Source organism: Elephas maximus, chromosome 23, assembly GCF_024166365.1.
Source record: "Elephas maximus indicus isolate mEleMax1 chromosome 23, mEleMax1 primary haplotype, whole genome shotgun sequence".
NCBI classification, from domain to species: Eukaryota; Metazoa; Chordata; class Mammalia; order Proboscidea; family Elephantidae; genus Elephas; species Elephas maximus.
This window is the reverse complement of record NC_064841.1, coordinates 44,568,984-44,583,956: the sequence shown is the minus strand read 5'-3', so window position 1 is coordinate 44,583,956 and position 14,973 is coordinate 44,568,984. Positions and strand designations below refer to the sequence as shown.

The 14,973-nt window shown below is 38.5% G+C and overlaps 1 protein-coding gene across 1 annotated transcript; it reads left to right on the top strand.

Annotated features, from left to right (window-relative positions):
- Positions 1-334: 334 nt before the first annotated feature.
- On the top strand, positions 335-8,943 carry OTOL1 (otolin 1). Its single transcript, XM_049867571.1, has 4 exons — positions 335-695; positions 4,085-4,174; positions 7,075-7,146; positions 8,045-8,943. Exons 1-4 carry the CDS (start codon positions 335-337, stop codon positions 8,941-8,943), a joined length of 1,422 nt encoding a protein of 473 aa, XP_049723528.1.
- The last annotated feature ends 6,030 nt before the right edge of the window (positions 8,944-14,973 follow it).

The following is a 14,973-nucleotide window of genomic DNA, read 5'->3' as shown; positions in this document are numbered from 1 at the left end:
TACATATGAAATGTCATTCTGCATTATGCATACTGTTCATTTTCATAGTTCATAATGTATATATATTTATCTCATATAAGTACACATTGGAAACCCTAGTGGCGTAGTGGTTAAGTGCTACAGCTCCTAACCGAAAGGTTGGCAGTTAGAATCTGCCAGGCGCTCCTTGGAAACTCTACTGGGCAGTTCTACTCTGTCCTATAGGGTCGCTATGAGTTGGAATCCACTCGACGGCACTGGGTTTAAGTACACATTTATGTTACTTAGTCTTCTCATTTGGACTGCCAGTAATATTTGCATGTATTCCCATTATATCTTCCTTCCAGCCTCAAATATGTGGATATTTTCTTGGCTTTGTACCATTTTAATTATGCTGGTAATTGCTGATATGGACGCAATCACAAAGATCACACAATATACCAAGCTTACGAAGAAACCTGAGGGAAAAGAGATGCCGAAGGGTCTACAGCTTTCCAGCAGCCCACCTCTGAAAGAAGAACCCCACTTCACTGAAATGGCTGAAATGGTACAACCAACCACAGAACCATTGGCCCCGGATTCTGCTTTTGGCACTGCCACTCTTATCCCTTTTGAAAACTTCACCCTTGATACAGCTGATTTCTTTTTGAATTGTTGTGATTGTTGTTCACCTATACTAGGACAGAAAGGAGACCCTGGAGATAGTGGAAAACCAGGTATTTGAAAGTATATAAAACAATATTTTTCACCTATACAGCTTTCGGTTTTAGGTGTGGGTTGGAGAGTAAAATCTCCCTAAGGGTTTCTACATTGTCATGGGAATGGTGACAGCAAATGAAAATGGGTGCTGTGCTGTCCAGTATGGTAGCCACTAGCCACATGTGTGGTGCAGGGGTTAAGCACTTAGCTGCTAACTAAAAGGTTGGCAGTTCAAAACCACCAGCTGTCTTTCAGGAGAAAGATGTGGCAGTTTGCTTTTGTAAAGACGACAGCCTTGGAAACCTTATGGGGCAGTTCTACTCTGTCCTATAGGGTCACTGTAAATTGGAATTGACTTGATGTCAATAGATTTGGGTTTTTGGTTTAGCCATGTGTGTGGCTATTAGTATTAATATTAAAATTTAATAAGATTAAAAATTGAGTTCTTCAATCACACTAGCCACATTTCAAGTCCTCAATAGCCACATGTGGCCAGTGACTACTGTATTGGGCAGCACATGTATGCAACATTCTTTCCATCACAGAAAGTTCCAGTGGGCAGTGCTGGGTAGAGCAGAGACTGAGACTATCAACCCTAGCACTGGGGTTATAGTTATTCAAGCTACACATATTCACTGCCAGTATGTTCCTTATGTTAATGGCTGATTTTAAAAGGATAAATGAAAATTCTGTTCTCTAATAAGCATTTGTGTTGACTGATGGATATTTGGAGTGCTCTTTGCAGTTGGGATTAGAAACAGAACTCCTGTGAGGTGGAGAATGAAGCGTAGAATTCTGCTTGTTCCTCACTGACGTTCTGAGTCTACACTGTATACTTACCCAGCAATTTTCTCCACTAAAAGCCATGGTTATGCATCTCAGAATTTTAAATATGCATAACAAATGTACTCTGAGTTTTACTGTAATACATTTTAGCTTTTACATGTGACATAGCAGAGTTTCAAGGTAAAATAAAGATCAGAATGTCAATTTCAAAGTCACTATTTCCTGAAAAAAGAATTCATATAAATATTTGTTGTGTCTTGCTTGAAAAACTTAAAGTTATAAAATCAGTGACTACATATCATCACTGAGCTTTTTGTTTATTCCCTTGTGTTGTATGGGCCTTTCAGGAAATGTGTTGAGTATTTATGCACAGCTGGACTAAAGGATGAGAGAGCCAGGCAATGCACCATGATTTCAGGGATATTAAAGCATTATTGGAAGTGTTAATGAGATTAAGAAAGCTATATTTATCAGAACTTCTCTTAGGGAGAGTACCATATGTGGCTGGCAAACTGCTTGGTGTGGCGGTGAACACCTTAAGGGCATGGTCAATTAAACATAGCTGGTCGCTAAACTGCCCTCTATGGACTGTGAGTTCTGTAATATCAAGGCTTTTGTTTTACTCAGGGGTGGATTTGGTTGGGATGTTTTCAGAGCTCAACCTCCGCTTTAAACATATGTGAGAAATATTTTTAAAGAATACCATGTTATTCGCCTGTCTGGAGTGCCTGTATGTCTTACTCTGACTGGTTCTGCTGTAGAACATAGTGCTTAAGAACCTAGATACCAAGTCTATCACCATCCTACCTTACAGAAGTTTGTTACTTCTCTAAGTCTCAATTTCAAAATAGTAAAATGGAATAAGAATGATAACTACATCATGGAGTTGTCAAGGTAATTGAGTGAGATAGTCCTTGTATGGACTCAGTGTGGTATTTGCACTAATCTAACCCATGTGTATATCTCACTTAGTTGTAAAGGGCAGCCTCCCTGCCCCTGTGCCCTTGCATGCAGTTGCTGTTTGCCCTCTGTACCAACCTGGGCACACAGCACCTTATCTTTTCCTTCAAAAGTATAACCACATGGAGCATATGGGGGCCGTGAAGAAGGCACATTGCCTAGTGAAATGTAACTGGCCATCTTATTTGCTCCCCTGTCCCTCTATTTTCTTCTCTATTTCTGCCTCCTCCTTCCTTCTTTTTTTGACAGAGTTGTTTAACAACCACCTTTGCTTACTGGAGTCAGCCTTTGGCCTTAACCTCCATCACAAGTGGTTTATTAAAGTTTTGTTCCAAAAAAATACAGTGTTCTTTCAAAGAGGAATTCTGTTGAATATAATTTTGTCCATTCTATCAACCTTAGTTGGAAACTCTGGTGGCATAGTGGTTAAGTGCTATGGCTGCTAACCAAAGGGTTGGCAATTCGAATCCACCAGGCACTCCTTACAAACGCTATGGGGCAGGTCTACTCTGTCCTATAGGGTCGCTATGAGTTGGACTCGACTCAACTCGACAGCACTGGGTTTGGTTTCTTTTTATCAACCTTAATTATAATAATTAGGGTGAAAATAAGATGAAATACTATAGTTTTATTGAGTACGCTTACCTATATGGTTAACTTTCAAAGAATCTGGTTATCAATCATTCTAATCAGGCATTGTCGTAGGTTTTGAGAACAGGCTTGGGTGGGGCTGGGTTGTAGGAAGGAACGATTATCCTAGGTTTGGGACCCCTGTATGGACCTGGTAAGTGGCTGGGAACTGGACTTCCTGAATGAGTAAGAACAGGAGCTAGGACACTCAATGAGGTCTGAGCTCAGCCTGAGCTCATCTTTGCCTGTCTCAGCCCTGACCACTGGCTCCACCCACAGTGTTCATCTTTCAGTTTCTTGACCACACCATGGCCTTTTCCATTCTTGATTTTCCCAAAATACTTGTCTACTTATTTTTTGCCTCAGCAGCTTTTATTTCCTTCTTTGGGTCTTAGCTTAATGCCATTTTCTCAGGGAGATCTTCTCTGACCCCATACATATAAATTAGGTTCTTTTACCAGAATCTGCAGTAGAAACTTTCTGTTTTCTCTTTGTGTCACTAACTACAGTTTGGCAATTTCTCTTTGTGTGGTTATTTAATGTTTGTCTTTAATGAACTCTCAGCTCCATGAGGGTAGGGACTGCTGAAATTGTTAATGCCTGCATTCCTAAAACCTAGCAGGGTGCTGGGAGATCTCAGCACAAGTTCTTGAATGAATAAATAGATGAATGGCTGAGAAATTCAAAAGTGCTCGGTAATGTGTTTTTGCTTCCAATTTGAAAGTGTGGCCCACATGAAGTTAAGCGTCAGATAATCATTTTGTTGTTTGATATAGTGCTGCTTCCCTGAATCATTTGATCACTGCCGTAAATCCTATGACAAGTACTAATAGATTCAATGTAAATTGCAAATCAGATAAAAATATTGTCCTTAGAGCCCTGTAATAGTTTATTCTTACCCAGATTTTATTATTAGGGCATTGACAGTTGCTGGTCTCAATAAAGTGACTGCCTTTTTTTTTTTTTCCTGCACAAATGGATTTCAAAAGAGCATTTTTCTACCCTGATGATTTTCACATCCCATTTTCAGGTGCTAAGGGAGAGACTGGTAATATGGGGATTCCAGGGCCTCCAGGAGTCATTGGGCCCCAAGGCCTAAAAGGCCAGAAAGGAGAGAAGGGTATGTAATTACTCATTTTCATGTCAAAAACTCAGAGATTCTGTATAATTTTTCAGGAGAGTAACTTGCTAAATAAGTACTGGCTTCTTGCAGGTGGGTCAATTGCTAAAAATGAAAAAATTTAGTAAAGCATATTGCGAGTTATATCTGATTTAAAAATGTTGACTCAGTAGCTCTAGCCAACTGAGAAACTTTAAGCTTGCCTGGCAACATTGCATTCATTAGCCCTGGCGGCACAGTAGTTCAGAGCTCGGCTGCTAACCAAAAGGTTGGCAGTTTGAATAAACCAACTGCTCCTTGGAAACCCTATAGGGAAGTTCTACTTGTCCTATAGGGTTGCTATGAGTTGGAATTGACTCGAAGGCAATGAGTATAATGGGTATTGGTAACATTTCCCACAGATACATACACACACACACACACACACACGTACACACACACACAACACACACACGCATGCTCTCATAGAGCTTTCTTTCCCACCTCCCATATGCCACCTGGCTGACCAATCACTGGAAACCACAGACCCTTTCTTATGTATTCCTCCATCTGCTCTTCTTCACCATGTAAATTAATTTTCTACTGGGAAGAACTAATGAGAGCAGGCAATCTGACAGAATATGCAGTTTAGGTGGATAGCTTGTCAGCTAGGGAGAACCTGACATACCCATTTGCTTACTCTGAAACCAGAGGCAGTGTCAAAGGTGGGAAGAGAACTGGATTACAATTGAGGAGATCAAGTTTATAACTGACCTTGGACAAGTCCCTTTACCTCACTTGGAAATTGAGGGGAACGGACTAGAAATTTATTTATACCCTGTCTGCTATCAAAGAAGATTTGTAGTTATGAGTACTTTTATAGTGATTTTCCAGTTCAGAAATTCTATAATTTCAGAGATGTATTCAGTAAGGAGGGCTTCCTGCCCCAGGGAATCCCTAAAGGTGCTGAAGGAAGGTATATAGATTCACAGGGACATTTAGAAATTTCTCAGTGAATACTGTCAGCCTATAGAAATACCATCTATCCATCAAGTTAAACGTTTTAACCTCACGGTCATATATCAAAAGATCTAATATCATCTATACATCACCCTCCACATGGCTCAGGAACTGCCTAACTCGCTTCTGGTAGAACATTAAGTGAAGTAACTACTTTAAAAAATGCTACGGTAAGAGAGTTACTTCACGCTCGTCAGCTATGTGATTTTCATTCTCAGAAACATTTAGTCCTTTTGTGGCTGAATTATGTCAGCAGAAAACTGTGTGAAATAAAGAAGAATGATGAACCTCTTTAATGATTCATACATTTTGAAAGCTAGACTTCTGGAAGTAGAAGAAAAAACAGAGAAGTATCATAAGATAAGGTTCTTAAGAATATACTTTGATGAAGAATCTAAAGTAGAAATTCATTCAGCCAGTCTCTCTTTATCAAGTGACAACTCTCCTTTTCCTTCCATTCTTAGCCTGGACTCTTGGCTAAGATCTAAAATTAAAAAAATAAATAAAATGAATTGAATGGCTGCATTGTGGTTAATCACTTAAATGAATTTGAGAACCAGAATAATTCTGTGAAGTGAAGATCAGTATTGGAGTATTGACAAACACTGGGAATACTATCGGGTCTTCATCTGCATTCAGGGTCGGTTCTCTCAGAAGGCATCCAAACATTTTTCTTATGGCCAAGGGATCACTTCCAAATTTAGTATTTTATGTGGAGTGGTAATAAACTTTAAAAAACTCCAGTGACTGGCTGATGATGGGGTTTCCCAAGTTGGTCTTATGCAAATTTGGGGGAAATCTGTTCTCATAGCTTCTAATTTGACTCAGGATTTCTTTTTACATGGCAAAATTTTTTTTTAGATTAGATAAATAGTAAATAATAAAGTTGACAAAGGGCTGCCCACCAATGTAAATGCAGGCATGTTTGACTTTGTATTCATTTTGAATTTTTTTCGTATTTCAATTTTCTCTGTGGTAAAAGTGGTGGCAAAAATACCTGCTTTTCTTTTCTTGAAGGGAGGTCCTATAAACTTTAGTAAATGAAAAATGTTTCAGTTGATGAAATGTGCTCTGTTGTATCAGCCTCTCTGCTATATGAAAAGCTGTATTAATATTAAATAAAATTTTGTGTAAAGGACTTGGAACAATACATAGTGCAAAGTATATGCTCAATAAAAGTTAGCTATTATTATTTATAATTAAAACAAATCTGATGTGATTGCACTGTAACAGAATGGGCTATGGGCTTGGCCCAATACAGAAATCCATGTCATGGTAGGATGGAAAATGTCTAAAAGTCTTGCTCTTCCAATTTTTTTGAACCACAAGTTCTCACAGTTATAAAATTTTTCTAAAGAGTATATGAAAAACATGCCAACACAAATGAAAATAGGCTTTTCCTTGATGCTCTATGTCAAGGACTTTTTTTTTTTTTCTGGATAGGCTTTTGTTATGATTAGTTAGAACGATCTGTATATGCTGTGCTCTGTGTTTAAGCTTGTGTGGGAGATGGCACTCTTTCTCAGGCATTGTGGGGCATGTAAGGAAGAAAACATTTTAACTGTCATTCAAAATTCATAATAGGAAAAACACACACATATATAATACAAGGTAGAACGTCATGAATTTTATGAGAGGTCTGAAGAGCTATGGGAGCATTGAGGGAAAAGATAAATTCTGTATGAAGACATTGGCACTGCCCCCAAATCTCCCTTAAGTGGTTTGCTATCAACTAGAACAAAGCATTCCTAATGTCTCTCAGTACACTTTCTTTTCACATGATTTTAACTTTAAACCATTTTGGTGAAAGAAACACTTGAATGTGACCTGGTTGTTAAAAGGGTGTTAAGTATCATAAATAATATAGCTGGCAAATAAAGTTAACCTTGGTGTCGTTTTAGGACTTAAAGGAGAACGTGGGGAGCAAGGAACAAATGGGGTTCCAGGATATCCAGGAAAACCTGGAGAACAAGGTAGAGTATAAAATATATCTATTGTGTACAGTTGTGTGTGCAGTATGACACTTATTTCTCTTCTTGTCTGTATTTAAAGTTATCAGGAGGATGAGATGAAATTATAAATTACTATTGTTTTTCTAATAATTCAATGTGATGACTAGATGCAGTATAAGCAGCACTGGTCTGGAGTTTGGAGACCAGATATAGATGTGTGAGCTTTGCTCCTGTCTCTAATTGTCCTTGGGGAAGAAAATCCCTGAATCTTTCTGGGTCTTAGATTTTGTTTTTTTTGCCTGCAAGATTTTGGGTTTGGATGGACAATATAAAGACTTAGGAGAATAATCAAGCTGGGCCAAAATGCAAAGGGTAATGACATACAATGGACAACTACAGTTTTAATATTCTTTATTTTCTTAAAAGTAAATTTAAAAAATTAGAATTAGATAAATGAGTTCTAAATATAGGTTATTATTTCTCTCCAGCATTAACTCTATCACTTGTGAGACAGTAACATTATATAAATTGCTTATTGTAAGAGCCTACTAAACAAACAAACAAAAGCCTCTGCCATCTAGTTAATTCCAACTTATGGTGACACCATGTGTTACAGAGTAGAATTGCACTCCATAGGGTTTTCTTGGCTGTAATCTTTATGGAAGCGGATTGCTAGGCCTTTCTTCCACTGTGCCTCTGAATGAATTTGAACAGCCAACCTTTTGATTTGTAGTCGAGCACAAAACCTTTGCACCACCAAGTGATCTAAGAGCCTCTTAGGCACAGCAATTAGCGAGGGAGAACTAGATTTCTAAGTCCCAGGTAGAAGGTTTTGTTTTTATTTTTTGAGTTCTGTGGCAAAAGCATGCTGTGTATACCCTATGTGATCCTTAAACATCATTTTCATTTTCTGTTTCAGGTGGACCTGGTTCTAAAGGAGATAAAGGAAACATTGGACTGGTGGGAATGAAAGGACAAAAAGGCTCCAAGGGGGATGCGTGTGTGAATGGTACCAAAGGAGATAAAGGAGACTGGGGGGCAGAGGGCTCACCAGGCTTAAATGGACAGCCTGGGGCCAAGGGTGAGAAGGGGGAGATGGGGGAAAAGGGCTACTGTGGAGATTCTGGGGAGAGAGGAGGAAAAGGACAAAAAGGCAAGGAGGGCATGAAAGGAGAAAAAGGTAACAGAGGAGACAATGGAATGGAAGGCAAAAGGGGCCCAGACGGCCTGCCTGGTGCCAAAGGTGATCCAGGGGTTAAAGGAGCAAAGGGGGAATTAGGTCCTCCTGGCCTTCTGGGACCTGTTGGACCAAAGGGTGAGCTTGGGAGCAAAGGAGTCCAAGGCTCTATTGGGAAGAAGGGCTCTCGGGGCCTTAAAGGCTCCAAGGGAGAGGTGGCTGGAGTCACTCGGTCAGCTTTCAGTGCTGCTTTATCAAAGCCCTTCCCTCCTCCCAACAACCCTATTAAATTTGACAAGATTCTCTATAATGACCAAGGAAACTACAGTCCTGTCACTGGTAAATTTAACTGTAGTATTCCTGGAGCATATGTGTTTTCCTACCATATCACAGTGAGGGGCCACCCTGCTCAGATCAGCCTGGTGGCCTGGAATAAGAAGCTGTTCAAGTCCAGAGAAACTCTCTATGGCCAGGAAATAGACCAAGCCTCTCTCCTTGTCATCCTGAAATTAAGTGCAGGGGACCAAGTCTGGCTGGAAGTTTCAAAAGATTGGAATGGGGTATATGTCAGTCCTGAGGATGACAGCATTTTTACTGGGTTCCTTTTGTACCCAGAGGAGCCTCCTGGGATTTCACCATAAATTTGTGTCTTGAATATTGTAATTTGGGTTTAGTGGAACAAGTCAGGTAACACAGGGTAGTGCTTTTAAAAAATAACTCTTTTCTTTTCCTGATTATAAAAATACAGAAAAAAAATCATATCACCCACAGCCTATTAAAATTCATATTTTAGGGCATCACCTTTAAAAAATATATTTATATGTATTTGAAAACATATGTCTATCAGCTGTGTAGGTGGATTTTTTGTGCTTTAGGTGAAGGTTTACAGAGCAAATTAGTTTCTCATTAAATAATTAATACACATATTGTTTTGACATTGGTTGCCAGCCACACAACATGTCAACTGAAGTAGATTTTTTTCCATGTAGCATTATAGTGGAATTTTTCATGCCATTTAAATAATTAATAGTATGTGTATACAAAAATATAAATAAGGAGAGGTGGGGCCAAGATGGCAGAGTAGTCAGATCCTTCCAGTGGTCCCTCTTACAGCAAAGACCTGAAAAAACAAGTGAAACAATTATATTTATGACAAGCCAGGAGCACTGAACATCAAAAGCAAAGTTAGAAAACGGACTGAGTGTCAGGGGAAGGGAGAGACAGCTCAGAAGCAGAGAGGCGTTGCCAGACCTGAATGGCCGGGAATCCTCAGGCAACATTCCCGGAAGTGACTGCGGCAGGCTGGCAGTAGCAGTCCAGCCACAGTTTCCTCAGGGAGAGACAGCCAGCTGCACAGCCTACTCACACCTCCAGAACCAGAGAAGAATGATGCTCTTGGCAAAAGCTAAGTACTTGCATTTCTTTTGACGTGTACCCAGCCCCAAGATAGCTTCAGTGGCTGTTGATTTCCCTGGCCCTGAGATAGGTACTGCTGAGCACTCTGAGCCATTCTCCCAGCCTTGAAGAGGGAATAAATTCACAACTGGAGGAAGAGATAATCTGCCAGCTCCACTAACCTGTGGAACTCAGGACAGAAGTGGTTCCTGTCCAGGAGTAAATGGTCCTTGGACTTTGAATACTGTTAGTCCCTGCATGGACCTGTGTGGGCCTATTTCAGGAGAATAGGCCCTTGTTGGCAGACTGAATCTGTTTCAACTGTGCAGTGGAAAGGTGGGTGTTTGATGTTTGACACCACTTTGCTTATTAAACAGGATCCTCACCTACCCACATCAGGGACCTAAGGACTGGTGGCTCCACCCACATCACCCAGCCACCTATGACAGCAGTCCAAGGATAAGTGGCACCTCCTAGTCCTTACAACCAAAAGCTTTGGGTGGCCATGGTCCATCTGCAGAACCCACCCACCTGTGCACTCTAGGGAACAGGGATGCGCTTTCCTCACAGACACTCAAGGGACAGTTGTCAGCCCCCTGCCTTGTTTAGAGTGTGAACCCATGCTGCAAACAGATACTGGTACCTACACCAATCACCCCTGCCCCTCTAAGACTGTAAGACAGAGCCTGTACCACGCACTTGATGACCAATTACCTGACACCTCAGCTGAACCCATACAAGAAAAGTGAATGGACTCCTAGGCTCGCATACATGAAAACAGCTCTAGCCAACTGTGACAGGATATGAGAGCTTCAAAGGTGAAAATAATCAAGCTAGCTCACTTAAGGAACCTATTTCAGCATATCAAAACAAAACAGAGCAAGAAGCTAGGATATAGTAAGCAAATATAAAATAAACTAATACAATAACTTATAGATGGCTCGGAGACAACAATCAATATCAAATCACCTAAAGAAGCAGATCATGATCGCTTCAACAAGCTCTTTTCTGGAATTACCGGTTGCAAAATACAAAAGATTAATACACAAAACTCTTCGAGATATCAGTAATAAGATCAGGAAGGAGATCAGGCAATATGCAGAAGAAGCCAAGGAACACAGATAAAGCAGTTCAAGAAATTAAAAAGGTTATTCAAGGACATAATGAAAAATTCATTAAGCTACAAGAATCCCTAGAGAGACAGCAATCAGAAATTCAGAAGATTAACAATAAAATTACAGAATTAGACAACTCAGTAGAAAGTCAGAGGAGCAGAATTGAGGAAGTGGAAGGCATAGTTAGTGAGACTAAAGATAAAACACTTGGCACCAATATGTTCTAAGAAAAATCAGATAAAAGAATTTAAAAAAATGAAGAAATCCTAAGAATCACATGAGACTACATCAAGATAAATAACTTATGAGTGATTGGAGTACCAGAACAGGGAGGGATAACAGAAAATACAGAGAGAATTGTTGAAGATTTGTTGGCAGAAAACTTCCCTGGTTGTGAAAGATGAGAAGATATCTATGCAAGATGCTCATTGAACTCCAAATAAGGTAGATCTCGAAAGAAAGTCACCAAGACATATTATAATCAAACTTGCTGAAATCAAAGAAAAAGAATTTTAAGAGTGGCTAGGGATAAACCAAAAGTCACCCACAAAAAATTCAATAAGAATAAGCTCGGACTACTCAACAGAAACCATGCAGGCAAGAAGGCAATAGGATGACTTATGTAAAGCATTGAAGGAAAAAAATTGCCAGCTAAGAATCATGTATCCAGCAAAACTGTCTCTCAATTATGAAGGCAAAATTAGGACATTTCCAGATAAACAGAAGTTCAGGGAATTCATAAAAACCAAAGCAAAACTACAAGAAAAACTAAAAGGAGTTCTCTGGTTAGAAAACCAATAATATCAGATATCAACCCAAGACTAGAACACAGGACAGAGCAACCAGATATCAACCCAAATAGGGAAATCACACACACAAAAAATAAAGATAACAAAATTCTCAAAACAGAGAAACAGTGATGACATTATGTAAAGGAAGACAATACTAAAACAATAAACAAGGACTAAAAAATGTAGTCATAGATCTTTCATATGGAGAGGAAGACAAGGCGATACAAAGAAATAAAAGTTAGGTTTAAAATTAGAAAAATGGGGGTAAATATTAAGGTAACTACAAATGCAACTAACATTCCTACTCATCAAAATAAAACACAAGAAAAAAATAGAGACTCAAAAGAAACAAAATCAACTACAATGAATAAGAGGAAAAACAATATATAAACTACTCAGCACAAAAAATTAAGTGAGAAAAAGAAAGTGTCAACAACACGCAAAAAAGACATCAAAATAACTGCACTAAACTCATACCTACCCATAATTATACTGAATGTAAATGGACTAAATATACCAATAAAGAGACAGAGACTGGCAGAATGGATAAAAAAACAAGATCTGTCTATATGCTGTCTGCAAGAGACACAAACAATAAAAAGACTTAGAGACACAAACAAACTAAAACTCAAAGGATGGAAAAAATCTATCAAGCAAACAACAATCAAAAAAGAGTAGTAGTGACAATATTAATTTCTGACAAAATAGAGTTTAAAATTAAATCCACCTCAAAGGATAAGGAAGGACACTATATAATGATTAAATGGAGAATATACAAGGAGGATATAACCATATTAAATATTTATGCACCTAATGACAGGGCTTCAAGATACATAAAACAAACTCTAACAGCATTGAAAAGTAAGATAGACAGCTCCACAGTTATAGTAGGAGACTTCAACACACCACTTTCGGTAAAGGACAGAGCATCCAGAAGGAAGCTCAATAAAGACATGGAAGATCTAAAAGCCACAATCAAACAACTTGACCTCATAGACATATACAGAACACTCCACCCAATAGCAGCCAATTATAATTTCCAAAACACTGAGATATTACAAAGCATCTTCTCTGACCATAAGGCCATAAAAGTAGAAATCAATAACAGAAAAATCAGGGAAGAGAAATCAAACACTTGGAAACTGAACAACACCCTGCTCAACAAAGGCTGGGTTATAGAAGACATTAAGGATTGAATAAAGAAGTTCGTAGAATCCAATGAGAGTGAAAAGACTTCCTATCAGAACCTTTGGGACATAGCTAAAGCAGTGCTCAGAGGTCAGGGTATATCAATAAATGCACACATCCAAAAAGAAAAAAGGGCCAAAATCAAAGAATTATCCCTACAATTGAACAAACAGAAAGGGAGCAGCAAAAGAAACCCTTAGGCACCAGAGGAAAGCAAATAATAAAAATTAGAGCAGAATTAAATGAAATCGAGAACATGAGAAACAACTGAAAGAGTTAACAAGAGCAAAAAGCTGGTTCTTTGAAAAAATTAGCAAAATTGATAATCCATTGGCCAAACCAACAAAAGAAAAACAGGAGCGGAAGCAAATAACCCAGATAAGAAATGAGATGGGCGATTTCACAACAGACCCAACTGACATTAAAAGAATCTTATCAGATTATTACGAAAAATTGCACTCTAACAAATTCGAAAACCTAGAAGAAATGGATGAATTCCTAGAAACACACTACCTACCTAAACTAACACAAAGAGGTAGAAAAACTAAATAAACCCATAACAAAAGAAGAGATTCAAAAGGTAATTTAAAAACTCTTGGATGGCTTCACTGGAGAGATCTCCCAAACTTTCAGAGAAGATTTAATGCCACTACTAGTAAGGGCATTTCAGAGCATAGAAAAGGATGGAATACTCCCAAACTCAATCTATGAAGCCACCATATCCCTGACACCAAAAACAGGTAAAAACACCGCAAAAAAGAAAATCACAGACCTATATCTCTCATGAACTAAGATGCAAAAATCCTCAACAAAATTCTAGCCAGTAGAATTCAACAACATATCAAAAAAAAAAAAAAAATTTCCTCAAGACCAAGTGGGATTCATACTGGGTATACAGGGATGGTTCAACATTCGAAAAACAATTAGTGTAGTCCATCATATAAATAAAACAAAAGACAAGAACCACATGATGTTATCAGTTGATAAAGAAAAGGTATTTGACAAATGTCAATACCCATTCATAATAAAAACTCAGCAAAATAGGAATAGAAGGGAAATTCCTCAACATAATAAAGGACATTTATTCAAAGCCAATAGCCAGCATCATTCTAAATGGAGAGAGCCTGACAGTGCTCCCCTTGAGATCAGGAACCAGACAAGGATGCCCTTTATCACCACTCTTATTCAACATTGCGCTTGAGGTCCTAGCCAGAGCAATTAGGCTAGAGAAAGAAATAAAGGGCATCCAGATTGGCAAGGATGAAGTGAAAGTATCTCTATTTGCAGATGACATGATCTTATACACAGAAAACCCTAAGGAATCCTCAAGAAAACTACTGAAACTAATAGAAGAGTTCAGCGGAGTATCAGGATACAAGACAAAGATACACAAATCAGTTGGATTACTCTACACAAACAAAAAGAACATCGAAGAGTAAATCACCATATCAATACCATTTCCAATAGACTCCAAAAAGATAAAATACTTAGGAATAAATCTAACCAGAGGCGTAAAAGGCCTATACAAAGAAAACTACAAGACACTGCTGCAAGAAACCAAAAGAGACCTACATAAGTGGAAAAACATACCTTGCTCATGGATAGGAAGACTTAACATTGTAAAAATGTCTATTCTACCAAATGCTATCTATAGATACAGTGCAATTCCAATCCAAATTCCAACGACATTTTTTAATGTGATGGAGAAACAAATTTCCAACTTCATATGGAAGGGAAAGAGGCCCTGCATAAATAAAGCATTACTGAAAAAGAAGAACAAAGTGGGAGGCCTCACTGCCTGATTTTAGAACCTATTATACCACCACAGTAGTCAAAACAGCCTCATACTAGTATAAGAACAGATACATAGACTAATGGAACACAATTGAGAATCCAGACATAAATCCATTCACATATGAGCAGCTGATATTTTACAAAGGCCCAAAGTCCATTAAATGGGGAAAAGACATTCTCTTTAACAAATGGTGCTGGCATAACTGGATATCCATCTGCAAAAAAATGAAATAAGACCCATACCTTACCCCATGCACAAAAACTAACTCAAAATGGATCAGAGACCTAAATATAAAATCTAAAATAATAAAGATTATGGAAGAAAAAATAGGGACAATGCTAGGAGCTCTAACACATGGCATTATCAGTATACACACCCTTACTAACA